The sequence below is a fragment of the Drepanopeziza brunnea genome, assembly GCF_022702325.1.
Source record: "Drepanopeziza brunnea f. sp. 'multigermtubi' strain 214-2 chromosome Unknown ctg2, whole genome shotgun sequence".
In the NCBI taxonomy this organism is placed as follows: Eukaryota; Fungi; Ascomycota; class Leotiomycetes; order Helotiales; family Drepanopezizaceae; genus Drepanopeziza; species Drepanopeziza brunnea.
Genome location: NW_027094065.1, coordinates 2,809,295 through 2,830,966, shown reverse-complemented (window position 1 = coordinate 2,830,966; position 21,672 = coordinate 2,809,295). Strand labels below are relative to the sequence as shown.

At 52.4% G+C, this 21,672-nt stretch overlaps 6 protein-coding genes across 6 annotated transcripts; 1 reads left to right on the top strand and 5 right to left on the bottom strand.

Annotated features, from left to right (window-relative positions):
- Positions 1-1,975: 1,975 nt before the first annotated feature.
- On the bottom strand, positions 1,976-4,365 carry L3040_001882 (uncharacterized protein; the record flags this gene model as incomplete). Its single annotated transcript, XM_066156932.1, has 9 exons — positions 1,976-2,010; positions 2,076-2,301; positions 2,424-2,757; positions 2,826-2,992; positions 3,051-3,119; positions 3,170-3,210; positions 3,260-3,423; positions 3,477-4,232; positions 4,292-4,365. 9 exons carry the CDS (start codon positions 4,363-4,365, stop codon positions 1,976-1,978), a joined length of 1,866 nt encoding a protein of 621 aa, XP_066012935.1.
- A 2,145-nt stretch (positions 4,366-6,510) lies between these two features.
- L3040_001881 (uncharacterized protein) lies at positions 6,511-8,548 on the top strand (the record flags this gene model as incomplete). Its single annotated transcript, XM_066156931.1, has 4 exons — positions 6,511-7,069; positions 7,168-7,511; positions 7,634-7,746; positions 7,834-8,548. 4 exons carry the CDS (start codon positions 6,511-6,513, stop codon positions 8,546-8,548), a joined length of 1,731 nt encoding a protein of 576 aa, XP_066012934.1.
- Positions 8,549-9,326: 778 nt separating this feature from the next.
- L3040_001880 (uncharacterized protein) lies at positions 9,327-11,204 on the bottom strand (the record flags this gene model as incomplete). Its single annotated transcript, XM_007289554.1, has 1 exon — positions 9,327-11,204. One exon carries the CDS (start codon positions 11,202-11,204, stop codon positions 9,327-9,329), a length of 1,878 nt encoding a protein of 625 aa, XP_007289616.1.
- Positions 11,205-11,789: 585 nt separating this feature from the next.
- L3040_001879 (uncharacterized protein) lies at positions 11,790-14,951 on the bottom strand (the record flags this gene model as incomplete). Its single annotated transcript, XM_066156930.1, has 6 exons — positions 11,790-11,853; positions 11,905-14,310; positions 14,357-14,481; positions 14,551-14,568; positions 14,734-14,758; positions 14,818-14,951. The coding sequence occupies 6 exons, from the start codon at positions 14,949-14,951 to the stop codon at positions 11,790-11,792; spliced, it is 2,772 nt and encodes a 923-aa protein (XP_066012933.1).
- Positions 14,952-16,063: 1,112 nt separating this feature from the next.
- L3040_001878 (uncharacterized protein) lies at positions 16,064-19,324 on the bottom strand (the record flags this gene model as incomplete). Its single annotated transcript, XM_007289556.1, has 5 exons — positions 16,064-16,947; positions 16,997-17,105; positions 17,152-17,293; positions 17,344-19,084; positions 19,147-19,324. 5 exons carry the CDS (start codon positions 19,322-19,324, stop codon positions 16,064-16,066), a joined length of 3,054 nt encoding a protein of 1,017 aa, XP_007289618.1.
- Positions 19,325-19,918: 594 nt separating this feature from the next.
- On the bottom strand, positions 19,919-21,563 carry L3040_001877 (uncharacterized protein; the record flags this gene model as incomplete). The annotated part of the gene is made up of 3 exons (XM_007289557.1): positions 19,919-20,133; positions 20,183-20,617; positions 20,666-21,563. 3 exons carry the CDS (start codon positions 21,561-21,563, stop codon positions 19,919-19,921), a joined length of 1,548 nt encoding a protein of 515 aa, XP_007289619.1.
- Between the last annotated feature and the right edge of the window lie 109 nt (positions 21,564-21,672).

Sequence of the window (21,672 nt, the reverse complement as noted above, 5' to 3'; positions counted from 1 at the left end):
TCCCGAGTCTCTCGCGCCGCCTAGAACGTCGTCGGTAGTAGTTAAGTAGGCAGGTACCGTACCAGACGTGCATCGCGACTTGACTTTTTACGCGAGGGCCCAGGGGGAAACTGGCGGATTCAAGTCTCGTCACTAGGTACTCATTGGTTACTGGTTGATGATTCGGTTGAAAAAAAAAAATTTCTTGGTTCTTCTGCGGGTAATTTATTTACTCTACAATATTGTAATAATAATAATAATAATAATTAGAAGAAAGAAAAAAGAAACGAAGAAAGAGGGAAAGAGGGAAAGAAAAAGGGAAAGAGGGAAAGAGGGAAAGAGGGAAAGAGGGAAAGAAACGCCTTCTGGCCACCACCCATAATACCGTACCCATCTGACGCCGAAGCTGGGGCTGCGTGCCCTGCCCTGCTGGGGGGTCGGGCGATGATGCTGCGCTCGCTAAATCTGCGGTTGGGAGGGAGCGTGGGCTGGGGCGGTCTTTGAGGGCGCGGCTGAATGGCTGAATGGCTGGCTGGCTGGCTTCTCGCGGAGGGGGATGAGAGGTGATGATGATGATGATAGAGAGGGAGTTGAAGATGCCATGATTTGCTCTGTTCTGCTGGCTAGCTGTGGTCGCTGAGGGGGGAAGTTCGGCGTTGTGGTTGTTGTGGTTGTGGTTGTGGTTGTGCTGGTTGTGCTGATGGTGATGGAAGCGAGGATCGCAAGGAAAGTAGAAGTAGAAGTGAAAGTGAAAGTGAAAGAAAAAGTAGAAGAAAGTACTTGTAATTTTTTTTTCTGTTTCTGTTTCTGTCTCTGCACTTGAAGGGATGGGAAAGGACGAGAAAGGCGGCGAGCGAGTGAGTGAGTGAGTGAGTGAGTGAGTGAGTGAGTCCCGTTGTTGATGTTGATGTTGATGTTGATGTTGATGTTGATTGATGGGGGGCTTTTTAGCACCTGGACCTGGTGGGAGGGAGTAATGTAGCGAGTTCGGTACCTCTTTTCTTTTCTTTTCTTTTCTTTTCCTTGACCTGATCTGACATGACATGACATGACTTTGGATAGCTAAGGGGGGGAAGGGAAGGGGGAAAGACGGATCGAGAGTACCGGTATTTTTGAGCCGTCGCTTTTCCATCTCGTGGTTGGAACCTTCACGAGCGGGTGGGTTGGGTGGAAAGAAAAAGGTGTAGATTAATTAAGAAAGGTGCCCACGCCGCCGCCCTGGCGCTGGAGTTGGAGCTGGTTGGAAACCATGCATGCATGCATGCTGCTGTCCGGGCAGAACAGAAGCAGAAGCAGAAGCAGAAGCAGAAGCAGAAGCAGCAGGGACGTGTTTCAATCCGGTAACGTAACGTACCGCCGAAATGGGCGACGACGACGATGGTAGCGATCTGGGGGGTGCGGATGCGGATTACAGACGTTGCCTGTCCGGGCAGTTGGTATTTACTTCATGGGGTCGCTAGCCAACAAGCAGCTGCAGCTGCTGCTGTAGGCCCTCCGCGACCTGTGGCTGGGAGAGGGAGGGACTGGCGGCTGCCGCTTCGCTTCGCTGGAGGTGGTGCGAGCGGCTGCCGGCGCGGATCTTCTCGCTAGTCAGTCAGAGAGAGAGCGCGGGGGTTGATATGGACGGTAGCTTGACTGGGACTGGCAGTCTAGGAGGACTTCCTTCCTTCCGAATGTGATGCGTGCTTAGTCAGGCCCGGGGGGGGGGAGGGAGAGGTGCGTGAAATCTGCTCTTTCTGGTATTATATTTCTATTTAGATTCTACTCGTAAAGACACTTCTATCTGTCGGTTGTTACATCTGATGAGACCCGTCGATGTTCGTTCGTCTATTCAAACATTATATGGGGCCGTGGGGGATTGAAAGAATGTTGACCCTGCAGGGCCGGGCTCGCTGTGGCAAAGCCTGCTAGCCACAAGCGGTCCAGAAATGGATTCAAATGGCTGCAGCATCCGGATGATCCTCGCCGTCCGGGAAAAAAGGGAAAGAAAAAAAAATCACCGCAAGAGCTTGGTGTACGCCAGTGCCATGACTGTCACACGGTCTCGTTAGCATGGGATGCGTGTCGAGCCGCTCTTGGATCCAGACGAAACTCACCGAGCACGAATGCAAAGCCCACAGTCGGCAGGATGAAAGCACTCTGGGCGAAACGGAAGCCCTCAGAGGTGTTGACGAAGCCGGTGATCGAGACCAGCGCCGCCCCGATGACGAAGTTGGCGGCGATGCGGGCGTAGTCGAAACGGGTGGGCTTCGTCCGGCTGAGGAAGTTGAGCGCGTTCATCAGGATGAGGGTGATGCCAGACGCGGCGAAGAAGTAGATGAACTGCATTTGTCCCGATTGGTTAGTTACCTCTCGCGATCGATACATCGTCGAGGGGGGGCAAAAGAGATGGAAAAAAAAAAAATCAAAAAATCAAGATGCCATGGGGCCGGCCGGGACCTTACAATCAGTTTGAACGCATCTGCGTTCTTGGCCCACTCCGTGTTGGGATCCGGGTCCGTGTTCTTGACCTCGGGAGGCTCGATCTTGAAATTGTCAAAGATGGAATCTTGGATCACGGCGAATAACGTCGTGACCTCTTCGCGCTGCTGCGGAGAGTTAAAGGTGGAGCTCCCGATGGCGGTGATGGCCTTGCTGGATTCCATCAGGGTGCGGGTGAACACCGGCGGGAATCTTTCGAAGACCTCGTTGGTGGTATTGGAGAGCAGCTCGGCGAACGCGGTACTGGTGTTCCCCTTAAAGGACTCTTGGACTTCGAGGAAGAGTTCGTTTACAGAGCTACGGGCTGGGGTGTCAGAATATCTCGGAAACGTCACGAGGGAGGGTCAGGGTGTGAGAGGGTATACCGGACAACTTCAACAACTTTCCGCCAGACTATGAATTGGGCAGCTCCTTCGAGGAGAAGGACCAGCGCGAGATGGAATGGAAAATGGAGCAGGGCCCAGAGGCCTTCTCGGAATGATCCAAAGTGGTTGCGATTAATCCAGTCAAAGTAGATCATGTAAATGAAGTACTGCAGCTCGGTTAGCGAAGGCGTGGATCCCTAAAGCGTAATAGAAAGGGAGGCGTACTACTATAATCACTGCCATGCCGATAGTCAAGAGAAGGGGCCCATTCCAATTCTCTTCTTGTTCGGTTATCTGCTAGCGTAAGCATTTGTCCATCTCTCTCTATGGGATATGTTGCTTACCGTGGCGATACTTTTCGAGAACGCAATGATTCCTTCACCCACTCCGTGGAATCTTAGCGCTGAGTATTCCGAGAGAGGACTACTACTTACATATAATCAACGTCAACAAGCTCATACGCTTGATCAAATGAGTGCCTTGGAAGGTAAGAACCTCCCACTTGGACGACACTATGATGTTGAAAGCGGTTTCGAGCACCGCGGTTATATACCACAAGACAAAGACATGATTCCGCGGGTTGTCTGGTTTGAAGCCGCTGACGAAGTGAGTGATTAGCGGTGCCACATCTGATCGGGCCATGGAACTCACAAAAAGGTGCTGAAGTACAGGAGCGCGGCAAAAAGGTTGGATCCCACGATCAAGACCAATGGCTTTCGGGAACCTTTGTAATAGAATACTTGGTACAGGACCAACCCATACTGGAGTGCAAGAACAACGCGGGATAGCATGAGGATGATGGCCAGCGACCGAAAGACGTCTTGTCTTTGCTCCTCCGGATTGAAGGATGGACCCACAATGGCCAAGCCGATCATGACTCCGAACTGGCAGGCCTTCCCAATCCTCTCCAGGATACTGTCTTCCACAAACCGAACATCGAACAAGCTGACCTGAACCCAGAGGAACCACAGGATGCAGAAGAATCCAGCATAGGCCTTCAGCGCTGCGATCGCGTTGATCTCGTGGACATCGGTAAAGGTCGTCAGGTTGGCCACGAAGAACAGATCGTAAAAGAGTTCAATATTGGTTGCTTCTTCGTAGCGTTTGAACTCTGGAGTCTCGCGCATCTGCGCGTCCCCCAACCGCTCCTTGTAGTGTTCGGGTGCAGTGTTCATCGCGGCTTCGAAGATATTGGGCATGGCAAGTGATCTCGGCCCCGAGATCTCGATAAAGATTGGCTCATTTGGTTCCTCGGCTGTGAACTTCTTCCTAGCATGGGCCAGGTTGCTTTGGAAGAGCTTCAGCGATGGCTGCTCCTCCATATCTTCGCCTTTTGCCGCCGAACCTCGACTTTTGTCTTTCTCTATTAAGTTATCGAAGCTGCTGAATGACGAATGTGCTGAACGCCTAACATTATACAGTCAGAGAAAAAGGGGACTCGGAGAGGCCGTCTCGGGTAATCTCACATCCTGGATAGCCTACCGTCCCCGGCCTGGTCAGAGGCATCCTCGCTGCCTCCATACATCCTATTCGCGTCCATTATGGCAATACCGTCTTGGTATGATAGTATGTACCCTCTTGATATGCTATAACTGTCGGTTCAATCAAAGCTTCATTGACAGGGCTGAAAAGTGTTTGCCAAGATATACGCCACGCACTCCAGGTCGCGAGGAGAGTTAAGTAATGATGAGGCTATGATGGGTATGAGTCGTAGCAACGAATACAAGTCGAAAACCAAACGAGAAAAAGGACTCGTGCGGCCAGCATATCTGTCCCCATGCGTTTATCTTTCTAAACCGGAAAAGGAGGCTGTAACGCTCGGGATGGCTGGGTACGCGTATATTTAGAACATTCGGCTCTATATTTGGGACGATTTTCGACATGGGGACAGATTTGCTGGCCGCCCGAATAGCTGGGGCTCAGATCCACTCATCTGCATGTTCCGCTCCGCGCATTGAGGCTCGTAAAGCTTGTTTGCGTTCCATTCGAGGATGGGCGCGAAGTGAAGCACAGTGCGCCACATCGCCTCGGAGATACTTAAGTATTGGACGAAGAATGAGCTCAAATTCCGAAACGGTTAGGAGAGCTCGGTTGACATCCAAAGGGACTGAATTCCATTGACAAATACGAAAATGCCGCTGGTGCTTTCCTCCGCACTGGGCATTCTGGGCTGTGAGAAGTTTCAGACGAAGCTTCGACTCGACTCCTGGGATGCAAGCGGGAGCGTCCGCCAGCCGATGGACGTTTTAATCAAGCATGGGTTGCTGCTTCTTCCGTAGTCCACTCCGCTGAACCAGAAGGTCTCCGTCACAGTGTTCCTTGAATGGATAGAGGGTACCAAGTGTCGCAGAACTTCGAAGTCACTGATCGCAGTAACAAGACGCACTCTGCAGCAGCCGGCTTATTCCCTCACCAACACGACCCGAGGGACGGACTCGAGGCGATTTAGAGTTTCGGGCCGGGCTCGACTCAAACCGCTCGGTGGATCCAATCGAGACTACAAATCGGTAGTTCAAAGTCCATGCGGTCGACCGAAACGCGAGTGATACATGGAGATTCGCGATTTCCGTCGGGGTTTGAGTTATGAGTGATATTCATTAGAGCTGAAAAGAGAGCGAAGGAAACGATGGCGGAGAACAAACGGCAGAATACCGGCTGGTATGCGTGCTGGTGGTTATCAAGCCATGCATGCATCCAGTGCAATCCCCGGCCCGGTCGGTATAAGCAACGAGCATGATCATGACGACGAAGTACCGATGCGCCTTACAATTATTTCTCACTTCTCGAACCTGCGCAGGTCTTCCGCACATCTGGGTTCATCTTGCAGGCTTTCGAATATCCTCAAGTCAGTCAGCGCTCCCTTTTGGTAGGGAAATCCCGAATCTCCGGCCAGCCATCGATAAGATAAGCGAGCTCGCTTGACGCCCCTTTTTTTCCTCGGAAAAACAACAGGTGAAAGTAAACAAGATACAGCACCTGAAGTTTGACAGAAGGCAGCTCCGTAGGATTGAAGATATTTGAAGATATTGAAGATACTTATTTATGGTCGGCGAGCCAGAACTAGACTAGGGAAAGCGGGGCACAGAGTTGGACGGGTGGACGCCACTGCACTTCTAAGCGAGAAACACCTCGAATCCCAGCTCGTATAACTGCTATGCTACCGGTATGCTAGTCACTGCTCATCGTTCAGATGATGTGAGTATGGAAAAGGACTGTCCAGCCATTATCATATCACATCTTACAACGGCAGGGCTTTAAGTAGACTGGGTTCTCCAGGATCGATAAAAGCTCAGCTCCATCTTTTGATATCACAGCCCGCTGTTCCGGCAATGAGGATATTATTCCAGGGAAACGCATTTAGAAATGTCACCTCACGAATATCCCCGGATACCCATACTCACCATACCATGGCTTTCAGGTGTTGACTTGCATATGTAGGTGACTGTGACGACCTAGATCGCACCTGCTTGGAAGTGAAGCTGCCTGTTTGCATACATATGTATGACAGGTGTCAGGCGTCAGACATGCCACTTCTTGTACCACGCCGACTTTCAAATACTTCCAAATCCTTCATCCAAGACAACCAACCCTCCACATCTATTCCAGCCCGGAAGCCTGCACATCCCGCTACTCCACCGTCTCCATCTCCGTCTCGGCCCTTGAAAGTCAAACGATGCAGGCAAAAATGGAGGAACCAACTCTACAAGCGCTGCTTGCGACCGCTTCACTGCTCGGAATCATGTCACACCAGCTGCTCTTCAAACGGTTCGAAGTAGACACCCAGCCCCTACTTCTGCTCCTCGCTGTCCCCACCTGCCCGATCGTTCTACGGTACATCCTTACGGTCCCATGGACGTCGTCCCTGCTGGCCACGGCATCTTACATGGTCTCGCTCTTCGCTTCTCTCACCGTCCACCGCCTCTACCTGCATCCGCTCCACCACTTCCCCGGACCGCCACTCGCAAAGCTCACCAAGCTCTACTCGCTCTTCACCGTCGCCCGGAGCGGATCACGCTGGCATCACGTCAATGCTGCTCTCCACGCGCAGTACGGGGACTATGTCCGGACCGGGCCTCGGGAGCTGTCAGTAGCTGATCCCGCGGCCGTCAGTCACATCTTGGGCTACGGAGCGAAGACTCACAAGGGCCCGTTCTACGAATCGATGGAAAAAAGCGTCAGCACAACACGAGATCGGAATTTCCACACGCAGAGACGCAAGGTGTGGGACTCGAGCCTGAAAACCCGTAACGTGTTTCTTTTTCTTCCCCCCCCCCCCCCAATATAGCCCCCTATATAAATCCCATCATCACGATCCAGCTGATTCAAGGTCGGACTAAACCAGTGCTCGCGACGTACACACCACAGCTGGAAGAGTTCACCGGGGCACTCATCAGACGCATCCGCTCACGCCTCGACAAACCCGTCGTGATCAACGAGCTGTTTCTGAACTACAGCTACGATGTCATGACCCAGCTGGCGTTCGGTGAACCGGGCGGCTTCATCAGCGGAGACCGGAGTGAGGCTTCTCATTCCGTGATGGCCGGACTCGAGGAGGCCACGTCGGCCATCGGGCTCTTGTGCCATGTGCCTTGGATGATGTCCCTCCTGACCACCTTCGCCTTTCTCCCAGGTCCCCTGAAATGGTTCAACCAATGGAGCAATATGATGTTGAACCAGAGACGAAAAGTACGCCCACCTCCCCCTTTCCCTCTCATCTCTGGCAACTCCCCGTCTATTCTTCCCAATTTGTCAAAACACAGGACCAGTAGGGAAAGGCTGGTCGTTGATGTATGTGTATATGTATATAGCGAGGCTCGGAGAAGCCCGACCTCATGGGCTATCTGCTGGCCCACACCCCCAAAACGAGGAAAGGCGACGAGTTGCTCTTTTCAGAATCCCGCGTGATAATTGTAGCCGGCAGGTCAGTTGTCCTCTTCCTCTTGTCTCCGCGCCACGCATCATCTGAGCCCCGTGTGGCTGATCCGGTTCCTTTTCTTCTCTCTCCCAGCGACACAACCGCCACAACGCTGACCACGATCTTCACCATCCTGGCGTCGGATCCGAAGCTGCAGCGCTCCGTACGGGCGGAAGTTGACCCTCTTCTCCTTTCTCCTCCTCTACAGAGCTCCGCCCCGCCCACGAGATTCAGGTGCGACGTCGAATATCCCGTCCTCGACTCCATCATCAAAGAGACGCTCCGTCTCTACCCCACGGTCCTGTTCGCAACCAGACGCACCAACACCACGGAGGAGATCGTCATCCCACATCATTCGACCCCGAGCACCACCACCACCACCACCACCAGCAGGCCACCCAGCTCGCCGCTCGCAGCAGCATCAGCAACGCGGATCCCCCGCGACACGGTCGTCTCGATGCCGCCCTATGTCCTCCACCGAGACCCGAGGAACTTCGCCCACCCGGGGGACTTCATCCCCGAACGCTGGACGACGAGACCCGAGTTGGTGCTCAACAGACACGCCTTCATCCCCTTCTCCACCGGCATCACGAACTGCCCCGGGAGGAAGCTGGCCATGATGGAGCTGCGCGACGTGGTCGCGAGGGTGCTCCACGAGTTTGAGCCCCGTCTCGCCGGCGCCGGCAGCAGGGCAGGGGAATCTTTTGACGTGGAGACCTGGATGGGGGAAACCAGGGATTATCTCGTGGCCAAGGTACCCCGGGTGGAACTTGAGTTCGCAGAAAGATTTCCGGAACGGATGAGCTGAGTAGCACAGGTACTGTGAGATTTCATGGCGGCGTCTGATATGAACTAATTTTTTTTTTTTTTTAAAAAAATACATTAAATAAAAAAAGCATTACGTATAGTTGTAAAACCGCATTGACACAAAATACACACATAACACATAATATCAAAACTCTCTGAACATCATGTTCTCAAATTCCGATTCAGGATAGGGCATAGCTAACTAAGTGACTCCTCTATATGCTTCTAGAAGCCAAATGAAAACCAAGTCAAAACAAGCTGCATCTTATTAAGCCCCAGTGAAAGAAGTAAATTAAGGCGGAAAAGAAACCAATTGAGGCGTACGCAACGAAAAAGAAAAAAGAAGGAAGGGGAGGAGAGAGGATCCCCCCTCCCCAAAGAAGCACTTCACCCCAGTTTCCAAAGCTTTCACCAATTGTATTTCCCGTTTACTTATCCTTTCCTACCCTATCCTATCCTATCTATCATGCCCAACCAACATCCTCCGTTCTCTTCTCTCTTTTCCGAAATCCATGCTCGTCCTGCTCCTCCTCCTCCTCCTCCTCAACTTTCTGAAGCTCGAAAAAGCCCCAAATGCTACGCATCAGCATCAGCGTACACACACACACACACACACACACCTGCTCGCTCTCGTGGGAGAGATAAAGTTACAGCCGCCAACACCGTACCCAATGCGCCCCATCTCATGCAAACACACACCTCCGGCCATGCTGCGATTGCAGGCGGCTGCCCTCGCCGACCTTGCTGTTTGTTGACTTAGGCCGCCAAGATCTCGCTAATCAATCACTCTTGCCACCCTTGACCCCTCTGTTGGCGCCCCTCACCAATGCATCCATATCATCACGACCAGTCCCCATTCCTATGGGCGTCCCGCTTCGCACCCGCCCAGGACTAATCTCGAAGCCTCTCCCGTCATCGCTCCCTGTACCATCCAGCAACTCAATCAGATCCGGCTCAGGCGTGCTCCTTGGGCCCCCCATCGGCGTCCCAGGCGTGGCGCTCGCCATCCTTCTCACCCACCCCTCAATCGCCGCGGCCGCAGTCTCCAGCCCCAGGTTTTGTCCCGAGCCAGAAGTACCCACCAGCCCGGAAGAGCTGGAGCCAGGGTTGTTGCGCGACGATTCGGCGATGGAAGCCAGCTCATCCTTGAAGCCAAAGTGGGCTACACTGTCCCCCGGCACAAAGCTACTCGGCATATCCTCAATCGAAAGTCCCGGGATGTGTTTCCGAGCCCACGAGTTCAGGCCATCATTTCCGGGACCCGGACGCCGTACATTCTTGCCGAATGTTCCTACGCCGCCGGGTCCGCGCATCCAGCCTAGACGGTCCGCAGCTTCGCCAACGCTTTCGCGGCGGGGACGAGTGCTGGAATTGGGGACTAGGGGAGGGAAGTAGGAGCCGATGGATGTGACCGAGGTAGAGGATATAGACTGGGAGGGACGCGGGCCTTGGTTGCTGGTTCGGCGGGAGGGTGTAGAGGTTGTGCTGGCTGTTTGGCCGTTGGAAGGTGATTGAGAGAGGCGTGGGAACTCGGAGGAGCCACGTGGTGTAGTGATATCCGAGTAAAAAACCACTTGACTCTTTCTCCGTCTGGGGGGGAAATATCCCAGTGTTTTTCGCGGCATGCGTGCTATTTCTACGGGTTTCGAGTTGGGCGAGGAATCAATCAACACCCATCGTACATGGACCCAGGGGTTTTCGCTTTCTTCGGGAACGTCTGCAGACTTCCCGTTCGAGCCTCCAGGCCACGGACTGCCGTTTGAAGCCGCCGCCTCTTCAAGACCAGCTGTCGGATCAAGGAGATCCACTCCTTGAGGCGGAGATTCAGAGTTCGGAGGGTCGCAAGGCCGTCCCTTGACCGTACAGGCGTCAACAGGTAGTATAACAGTTTTCCGAATCTGGATCGAGTCGTTCGGCCAGAAGCGGTTCGCCTTGCGAAACACATCCGGTCTGCAGTTATACCTGAGTATAACGCCCTGTAACGTGTCCTGCTCCTGCACATGGTGTATATAAACCAGCGCCTGATCGTCCTCGTCCACCGCAGGCCTCTGCTCTTCCGTCGACGTCCTGCGCTTATAATTTCCACTCATATCCTTTATCCTGTCCTCGTCTCTGCCCTCCAGCACCCCAGCCCTCTTCCTCTGTATCAGCGCCGCCTCTCGCTCGTCCGTACTCCCCATCCCAATACCACCGTCCTTCCTCTCAGCACTAGAGCTCGGCCCCCATTTACTCGGCGCTCTTACCTTACCCAGCCCAGTCTTCCCCCGGCTCGACGACCCATTCACGTCGCTATCGCTGTCACCCTCCACAGCACTCAACACCGAATTTGCAATCCCCTGCAGCTTCGTCCAACTCCCCATCCAGCCCCCTTCCCATACGCCCCCTCCAAATCCCAAAGGGCTGCTCGATCGCCCAAGCCCTCCTCTCCCCTCCTGAGGCGGGGCCAGCCGCCCGCCCACCGGCTGTCCATTTCTCTGCCCGCTCTTGCTCACGCTCCGACTAGGGTACTTGCTCGGTATAGGGCTGGCAGCTCTGCTGCCTCCAGGTGTGCTTGTGGCGGAAGTGCTGACGAGCTCCTGTTCCGTGGAGATGAGACGACGGTTTCGCGGGCGAATGCTGCCGTTTGGGTCGAGGGAGTCGGCGCGGGAGGGGTTCATGTTTTCGTTTACTCTCTGTCACCCTGTCTCTCTAGTACCCCACTCCCTTCTCTTAGTATCCAATCTCAATAGCAATGCTGGATTCGAGCTCTGGTCCAGGGTCGCGGGCCGTCCCCTCGCGTACATGCATGGGAGCAGCTGCTGGTTGAGCGATTGCTTGCTGAGGAGAGGAATGGTTCATGGAGATAACATGTCGAGGAGTCGTCACAGGGAATCCGGGATTCTAGTCGGAATCTAAGGGACGTATTGCAAGATCCGCAGTCCTGAAAGGCGATTACCGGTTGATACGTGTTGGTTTGTTGTTCCGCTCTCCAGCGATGCTCTCCAGCGGATTAAGGGCTACGGTGTTCGTCATTCTACTACTACCGGTACGCGGGCTTAGCGCCCGAGCGCCCGACAGCTTTCAAAACCACTGCGAGTCACAAAGTAAACTCTCGGGACATGGAAAATATCGTTCATAGAAGTCATATTCTTGATACACACATTTGTCACTGGATAAGGGTTAAACTACTACACGATCACAAGATCGACCAAAGGCTTTACGCCAAAGCGCTCTTTTTACACCTTCCCACACACAATTTTATCTCAGGCAAGAGGCACGTCACCATTCATTCCACTCAAGTCACCATTAATTCCAAAGAATTGGAACCTGTCGAAGTTAGCATACCGAGCTTCTGTCCCCTCCCAGGAGAGGGCTTACCAGTCCTCGACATTCATCGTCATGGGCACAGCCTGCGCCGAAGCATTGCTCAGAGAATCACTTGGGCTATGACCCTGCGGATCTTGCATTCCCGAATCAAAGCCCTGCTGCCACATACCAGGCTGGACCTGATATCCTAACCCACCAGACAAGTTAAGCGTTGATACCTGAGGACTTCCAGCCATATTGCCTTGTCCACGCATGCGCTGAGGCAACTGCGCGGCCTGATTCTGGTTCGGCATCTGGTTCATGCTCATATGCGGCATGAGGTTCGGATCCAGATTTTGATGTGAATGAGGAGATGAGAACTGGTTATTCTGCATGCTTGTCGAACCCTCGGGGAACAGTTGGTCGGGTTGGAAGTTCTCCCAGAGTGATTGAGAAAGGTTAGGCGAGTTTCGAGTAACAAGGTACAAATCTGGTGGGGTAGCTGGGACAGAGAAAGAAGGATTGAACGGGGTGGCAGGCCTGGTATGAGGACGAGAACTCGATCCACCCATAAATGCATCGTTCGGTCTGGTATGCGGAGAAGTGACAGGAGGTGCTGCCATTGGTGCAATGTTGTGTCCCAGTTCGCGAGAAGGGGTGTGACTGGGTGTCTGGGGCCGGGATCGCTCGTAAGACTCTTGTGGAGCCGGCCCATTGTTGACATTGAAATCGAGAGACATATCGTCGTATTTTCGCTTCGTAGCTCCCGAGCCAGAGTCTTCTCTCTTGAGTTGGTTGGCTTGCTGGAGTTGAGCCTGATTAATGCCTTGGGTAAGGCTTTGAGTCATCTTCCTATGGCGCTTTCCAGCTGCCTTTTGGAGACGCTCCTCCAAAACTTTATTGCCGAGAATAGACTCGAACAAGGTATAGACCATCTTTGCGACCAGCCAAACCCTGGAAACGTCTTTGAGAGCATTCATACAGATGCGTATTCGCTCTTGCGTGGCCTGAACCACGGACGGAACAGAAGATCGCATCTGGTAAACATGCATGATAAGTGCCGAGAACAGACTGTAGACAATAAACGCAGGGCAATTCCGAAGCTCATCGTGGTTTCCAAGGTTCTCGATGATGGAGGTTATCATAGCCGCAGCTTGGAATGCAATATTCCTGGACGGGTAAGAGTTGTCCTCAATGCAACCACCTCTCGAACTCGAAGCTGGAGGCATATGAGCGCGGTGTAGCAAGCAGAGCGTAGTATAGTAGTTAGAATGAAGCAGAGCAGACCAGAAGTGATGCCTAGACGCATCCCAGTATACCTCTCGCGGACAGTTTTGCAACCAATCGGCCAAGGCCATATCACTGTGGGTGAGATCGATTGCGTTTTGTCGGCGAGCTTTCGAAGCAACCGAGTACTGTTGAGAGAGTACCAGGCCCATAATCTCGCAAAGTTTGACGTATTGCAGGAAGAACTGAACATGCATAGGGTCTGGTGGAAACTCGGGGGGTTGATCATTGTCGTCCTCGATAAAGTCGTCCTCGCATACCATCTCGACGTCAGAATCATCGGTGTTGATGTGTACTGGGCGTCCCAACGCCACTGCAACCGATCGGTCGCGAGTGAATAGGGTCCACCATATCCTCTTCCAGAGTCTCTTGTCGGCTATGTTGAGCTGGGAGCCCTCCACACTTCGGTGCATACCAGATCCCTGGGCAACAATTGTAGCCACTCTACTCCAGTAAAAGACGTTCTTCGTAACATCTTCTGGTCCTTCCCAATACCAACCCATGAGCACCAAGGCCTGTACAATGGTAACTCGATCATCCTCGTAGTTGGCATCATACAGGGCTTTTGCGCGCTTGTAGAAGGTCAACGCAGCCGGAGTCGTGGATCCATTCGCATCCATGAGTTGAGGATTGGTACAGACTCTGGAGCCAGCCAGGAGGATAGCCTGTAGCAACAGTAGTGAAGGCGGGTTCTTCGTCTCTCGATACTGCTTCATGAACCGGTTCCGGTTAATGACCGGGACAATCGGAGCAACCCATTTGAAATACGCATCCACCAACTCATCACACAGTGATTTCGGTGGAAGCAAGAACGCCCCTCTCTGATGGAGGATATCGATTTCCACATTATCCAGCTCCGTCAACCTGGCGCGGGATCCCCTGACATTTTCCGGCAAAGGGTAGTGAACCACATCCGCCGTACCATGTCGGTCGTGAACCAGTAGCGTCAAGTTGGACGACTCTCCCAAGTATGCCACTCGTCCAGCCTCTTTGATAGGAGCCCTCGTGAACTTCGGCTTCATAAACTGCGCATACGTGCCGTCGTCGTCCTGACGCTGTTTATACTGGGCTTCGGTCAGGGAGGTCGCGGGCGTGCCGTCGGCGGCATTGTTATAGATACTGTCGCGTCGACCGGTCGTGGCAGGAGAGTTGTTTCCCGGGGAGCGCTCGTCGAGAGTCTCACCGCGGTCGCTACTTGCATCAGCATCCATACTCGATGACTCCATGCCGTACCCACCTATCCGAATCCTTCGTCTTACCCACCGCAGTCTTTTTCCGCTTCGGCGCCGGAATCTTGCATTCTATGCTGAAGGCAACGCAGTTGGTGCACGGCACGCCCAGGCTGGCGGCGTCGCATCGTACCTGTCCGCGTCAGTATACAGCGGCGATGAGTATGTGCCGTCGGCAGGATTTTTGAATCGTATAATATACCTTTCGCGAGTGGCAGGTCTGTTGACACCGACACGGGATATTTATTAGCAACAGTCCTCAGATCAATGCCCACTGCCAGGGCCCAATGCTGTAATGGTTTATTTCACTCGGTCCTCGGTGCCGAGGCACGCTGCGACCACTGCCTTATAAAAGAAGAAAGACGGATAGTTCCTGGGCACATACCTCGCACGCCCTGGACGCTCGTTGTCTACAGTCTACTCGTCAGCCCTGCCTTGTGTATCTCGCAGATCTGGGGATTGCGCCTACCGCCTGAAGCTTGGATGCCCTGGAGTTTGGGAATGGGGCATCGGATTGGGGTTCGACCCTTGAGTTGTAGCCGCTACAGGTCCTGGAGCGGATGCTGAGAAGCTGGCATCGAGGTTCGCCATGTTCATATCCATGATGCCTGGCCTATCCTGTCCTGCACTGTCCTGTATTTTTCCTTTCCGGTCCTGTGGTATCCGCCCAACAATACCGCCTCGAGAGAGATCGAGGGGTTGTGTACGGTAGTGTTGTCTTGTCTTGTCTTGTTGCACTTTGCGGCTTGAGAGCGGGCCGGGATCGCTAGTGGCTAAGTATTGTACGGTACTGTGGAGTGCGTACAGAGGAAGAGGAAGCCAGCAAGCGAAACTATTACTGTCTGTATAGTATGTATTAATCTAGGCTTTCCTTGCGCTTGCGGACGACTCCCGCGGATGATCTCGAGAACTAGTAGGAAAAGTCGGCGTAACATAGAGTTGCTTTCCTCTTTACCAATCGATACTCGCTTACGTAATTCAAATCCTGCTTTCCTCTCCAAACTCGCACGGATGGTAGGCAGTGCCGATAGTCGGTAGTCGATAGGTACGGTAGTCGAAAGCAACAAAGGAACAAAGGAGCAACGGCTTCTAGACACCTAGTCCACACAACGGAATGTTGGAACTGATTCAGGTACTCATTAACAATTCGAACAAGTTGACTAACTATCTGTAACATTACGATCACGACCACCACTATGGCCCGGCAGATGTCAGATTTTGTGGATGTTGACATCGACGCTTTGTCAACAAGGTTCACAGGCATTCTCGAAGGATTCTTTGAATCAGCACCTAGCTCGTCTGTCTCTTCCTCCTCCTACTTGGTACCTACCTCCATGGATAAGCCCGATGTCAAGAAATCTGCAAACGATGGGTACTTACCGTAGTATAATTGAGGCCCGGTAGTGCAAATCATCACGCATTCAAATACCAAGCGGAATTTCCTGCCTGGAGCTAGAGAGTCACTCACCAATCCCCTCTCACCCAACCCAACCCGATTATATACAAAGGTGCATAGCACAAAATGCCAGTAGCAATAAGAGATGACGTTGGCCACAGATGACCTTCCTCGCATCTCCCGCGAGTGCCTGGTCGCCTGTATGCGCCCTCAGCTGATCGCGGAATGGGAAGACAGACACATATCTCTTGCGGACCATCAACCAGCTTTGAACACCTCGTTTCGATGATATCTCATTTCTACTAGTGAGAAAAGCCCTCTAGCTCCCAACACCATTCGCAGCCGGCTTCACCACCCCATGATGAGAGCCCCCGTTGACCTTCGCTTCCACAACATGTTCTTTCTTAAGGTTCTCCTCATTCTGCCTTTCCGTTTCCACAGCACTGCGAAGTGCTTGCTCTCTCACCAGCTGTGCTGAGCCGTCCTCGACTTGCACCCCAGCAATAAATATCTCGCTAACACCCTCCAAACTAGCCACAAACATACACAGTAAACTCGCAATCACAAAATGGGAAATCGTACTCCCAATCTCCAACCAACTCCCCTCGTCCCTCACCACCCAGAAGAAGTGCAGCGTCAAGAAATCGCTGATCGCCATCACCACCATAAACAGAGCACTGGGTGCAACTCCTAGTCGCTTGTTGAGGATGCCTAGGTTGGCGGAGATGAGTGCGAAGGGGATCATGAGTTTGAGGATCAGCAGCGCGCCTTGGGAGAATGGGTCAAAGACCGGGATGAGACGTGAGACGGAATCGAGAGAGAAGGCGGAGACGGAGGCGACGTTACCGGTGCTGAAGAACGCGCTTTGTAGGAGGGTGAGGAAGAAGAGGGAGGTGCGGAGGTCGGAGAGGGTGAGAGATCGAAAGGGAGAGGATAGAATTGAGGGGGTCATCGCCGAACCGTTGGTGATTTTGCTGCCCTGAGCAAGTGAGGTAGGCGAGAGCTTCGAATATATGTAGATTTTGTGTTCGAGGCGGACCCAGGTGATGAGGGTTACGCAGAAGCCGAGATAGAAGAGGCCTTCGTAGGAGATGGTGAGGAGGACGAATATGGGAGAGAAGGCCAGGAAGATCACCATCAAACGGTGCAAGTAGTGATTGTTAGGTTGTAATCGGTGGAGGAAGGGCATGAGAAGTGGTAGGACTGTCGGAGGTAAGCATGTTGCTGATGATGATGAGTGAAGAGACCATACCCAACACAAACCATCCGACTATCTGGTTTCCTTTTGGAAGTCCTAATTTCGCCTGTAGAGAAATTGCGCTGGACCGTGTAACAATTGTGGCCAGAATTATAAAGCCAATCTGTCGATTGTCAGTAACCCAGGCCTTTACATCGCGAATTGCCTACCTGTGCTCCAATCAACGCCCTCGAGAGACTATTTTTAGCGGGTTCTGTAGAAGCCCCGACCGGTTCTGCTTTATAGAGTAGCTTCTCTTCGAAGATTAGGTAGGCGACTCCAATCGCCGCCATCAAACAACCACCCGACACGCTGTTTTTGTACGAATTAGCCGAGCCCTAAACAGAAGATGTAAAACTTACATGAGAGCCACGTCCTCAACCTTCATCGCAGGCAACAAAGTGAATGAGCTCATCGCTACACAAGAAGCCACCCAAGTTCCCACAAGCTCCTTATTAGTCCGTAGAAATTTCATGCCGTAGAACGCCGGCCAAAACGCGGCCACAACCCATATTACAGAAAACACCTCCCGATGCGTGTATCCCAATGCCAGACATTCAATGAGAGCTAAGCCAGCAATCGCATTCAAAAGAAGTATAAAAGGCCCGCCCGCAGATCTAACATGCCCAAACAGGGCCTTTCTCCCTTCCTCAAGCGCCCCACGTCTTGCATACACCTCCTCCCAAAACCCAACGGGGAAGATGGCGTAGGCATAGTACGTATGCGGAGATTTGGATATAATGAAAGAAGCGTATAAGGCTACAAGAACAGAGGAGAAAAATGTAGTGCCGAGAGCTGTACGCGAGGTCTCAGTTCTGCCGTGCAAGACGTGCAGGTCGACTACGGTAGTTAGTGCAAAGGCGATCCAGCCAAGGTATCCGATGGTGATGAGGGCGCGAAGGAAGAGCCAGTCATAGGTTTGGAGGTAGCGAAGGCCGTCAAGACCGACTTTGACAAGGGCAGCAGTTTCTTCGATGGCCTCTTCGTGGCGCCCAGCATCAATGAGCGTTTGAATAGCTTCGACACGATGGTCGACAGAGTGTGCTTCGTCGCCGAGAGCTTTGAAAGGTCGATAACGAAGTTCCGTTGCCTTCTTCTGCTCCTCCTTGACGCGATACATATCGAGAATTCCCCGAGCATTCGCCAAGAATGCTTTGGATTTGGCCGCAGTATCCCCGGACAGAAAAGATAAGGGTAACTCGCCTACCGAGTTGACAGGGAAATCGAGTCCAGCCAAATATGCCATCAACGCAGCAACATCAGCCTGAGCGACATCGTGTCTCTGGACGTTGTCCAAGCCCCAATCTGAAGATAACTCATCATGACCAGGCGCAATTCCCTCAGTCTTGACCGGCTTTGCTACTCCGGATCCCCAAGCAACAAGTGGGGTTCGTGTGTTATCCGGATGACCATCCCCATGACTGCCATAATCACTCATTCCATGGTCAGCCGTGAACACAAACGCCGTCTTGCCATCCCCATAGAATTCCTCGATCAGCTGTGAAATTTCCTGCACGCCCTGATCCACAATCTTGATATTATTTAGATACTCCTTCGAGTAGGGGCGGAACGCATGGCCATTCGTATCCAGACCCAACAGATGGAGGAAGAACACATTCTTATCCTGCCTCAGCTGTGCATCAAGCGTTGCATTCGTGGCAGCCTCCTGAAAGAAGGCCTTCACCTTTTCAAAGACCCAAACGTCCAGCCCTGACGCCTCTTGCGAAAAGTCCTCCTCCTCCGCTCTATACGTATCCGCATCAACTCTTCCCTCTACGGCTCCCAATTTGAACATGGGCAAGATATCCGGACTACCCCAAGACCATGTATGTCTGCTGCGGTTGAACACACTGTCAAAGTTCACCGGGTTGAGCTTCCATCCTGTAGTGACCGCAGAAACGTCTTCATACAGCCCTGCGATGAGCGCCACATGCCCCGGTCTAGATTCCGTGGGTACACGCGTATGGGAGACACCGAAAGTTCCATGTTCGAGGACTCGGGAGCGGATGAAGGATGCTAGGGGGCGGGGGACGAGGTCTGCATCGTTCCTGGGATAGGGTTCGGGGAAGGATTGGAACGCTTTATCTGCTCTAAGACCGTCGCCTATATATTCGAAAAAATTCAGCAAAGACTTGATTCTAGATCCAGTATACGGGGAAACGTACCAACAAACAAAACCAGCCTTTGAGCGGGAGCTTCAACGCCATCTGGCCTCTGCACCCCAAACTCGCGCATACCCGACACAATAGGGCTAACGAAGTAGATGTCGAATATCGAGTATATGTATACCAGATGGAAGGCCAAGGCCAAGGCCAGGAAGCCAAAGCGATTGACTCGAGCCATGGTTGGTAGCTTCAGATACGGCGAACAGTAGGAATATTCTTGTCCACAGGCGATCGAATGCGCCGCAACACTTGGTTCGAAATAGAATGTTCTCGGATCGAATTCGGGTGTAGATGTATCACCGGCTGGTATCTAAGGAGTGGCGCGTCCATGGGGTGGACAAAATGGTGGATGTTGTTGAACAACAACGCGTCTCTTTTGAAGGTGTACCCTGATAGCTTCGTCATTTTGCCGAGCCAAAGCGCTATTTTTGTACGCGATCAGGGGCTTCGGAGCCGAATTTAGGGGTACAACAACACAACAGTGTTTTAAGTGTTGTTGTTCGATTTTTCTATTTTATTTCTGAATCTTGAAATCCGCTTCTTTCCTCAAGAGACTGTTCGCTCAGTCAGTCAATCACATTACCGAGCGCAGCTACCGTTGCTTATTCAATATAAGCAAGAGAAAATTGTATTTTGTTTGTGAACGACCCGGGTATGCCTCTCAAGAAAACAACTAGCCAAGGAAATCTGACATGCAACTCCATACACACTGACAACTATCCAGCCGTCTAAACGCATGCTAAGCCCCCATCCTGTTCATACATTTCATCCATCAACCGACTTTTTCCGTCAGAGCTTTCACTACCCGCGCGTAGAATTTTGCAGCTTGAGGCCTCGGGAACGTAATCTCATCTACAAGGTAATCAGGGAGCAGCTCCATCAGATCCTTGTCTCTGCTGGGGTCAAGCTGGGGAATATAGTTGCACTGAGCATCGTCATAACTCTCGGAGGATTTTTCATTAGCCGTGGCAAGCTTGAAATGGAGTGCTGGATTACAATTAGCGAAATTACAAGGCCTCTCAAGCATTGTACTTACTACCATTACGTCCACCAGTCTGTAGACAGTCGAAAATATCCTCCTCGGTCTCGCGCTTTACACCTCTGATGATCAGACCGGTAAGATCTCTATAAAGATCTTCCTTCAGTTGGGCTGCTTGAGCAACTTGTGCAGCTTCAGCAGTTCCCATCAAGCGAATGCCTCCGTTAGCCTTCAGAGCACTGCCCGGAGTTCTCGAATGTGCACTCTCTACTGATGCAGCGGCAATACGGGTAGCGGCCAGCTTTGCTGAAAGTGTCTTATTCTCGGATCGTGCTTCCGTGAGAGAGGTTGTTAGTTGTGCAATTTGCGCCTGAAGCGACATCGTCTCAGCAGCCTGCGAATCAAATTTTTTCTTGAGCGTATCGTACTTCTTCGTCAACGCAGCTTTACCAGCCGCATCGGCTCTCAGAGAATTTATTAACTCGCCAGCAGCTGTTCTTGATTAGTAACGAGTCTAGAATCATAACATGCGAGACTTACTCTTTGTCTTAGACTCGTCCTCTTTTTTCAAACTGTCAAAGTTTCGGCACGCTTCCTTGATCCCTATCTCCCTCAAATCCTGGTACTTAAGATTCAAAGTTTCGTACTTTTTCGTCAAATCCCCCAGTTTGCGCCTCAGACTCGGATCACCCCTCTCCGTATCAGAAACATTCCCAACTGGTCTTCGTTGCGTAGAAGGCTGGCGCTGTCGAGAATGCGATTGTGTGCGTGAAAGATTGCGCGCTGGCTTCACTATGGTTTCTGGTTCCGGATCCACCAACTCATCGTCTAATTCCGCATCGATGTCCATCTCTTCATACTGTGATTCCTGGACGATCTTCTCTGGCTCTGGCTCCACCGGCTTCTGCTTTTTAGCAGGTCCCCTCTTCTTCGTCGCGCGTGCATCCGGTTTGGACACGTCTTGAGTCTCCTGAATCATACTCTCCGTACGCAACTCATCCTTCCCCGCCTTTCCCTTCGCAGTGGTAGCTTTCTTCGTAACTTTCGGCTTCGTCTTCTTTACTGCCGCAGTCGAGTCCTCAATCGTGCCTTCCATTACCAAGTCCCCATCGAAGGCAAAGTCGTCAATCTCGTCGTCGACAGCGTGCTGGTTCGTCCTATCCTTCAAAGCGGCTCTCTTGGCTTTGACTGGCGCAGGCTGTACGGCCTTCGCCATTGCCTCAATGCGGTCGCTTGTACGACGTGTTGGTGCCTTTGCTCTCGTCTTGGTAACTTTTGAGGGCGCGGGCTTCGTGGGCGCAAGTTTCGGTCGTCCGCGGCCTTTTTTCGCATTAGGAGCTTGGTTTTCTGCTGCTGAGTCTGGAGTGGGCATAGCGAGGCCGTCGTCGGAATCCGAGTCGATCAGCTCTGCTAATGTTGATTGTTTCAGTTTCGGCATCGTGAAGGTCGTTCGTTGAGCGAAAGCGATCGCGTTGCGGTTGCCGTGTCTTGATGGCAAATTCTACGGGAAAAAATTGTTGATAGTGATGCGCCGAAAAGTTTTTAAC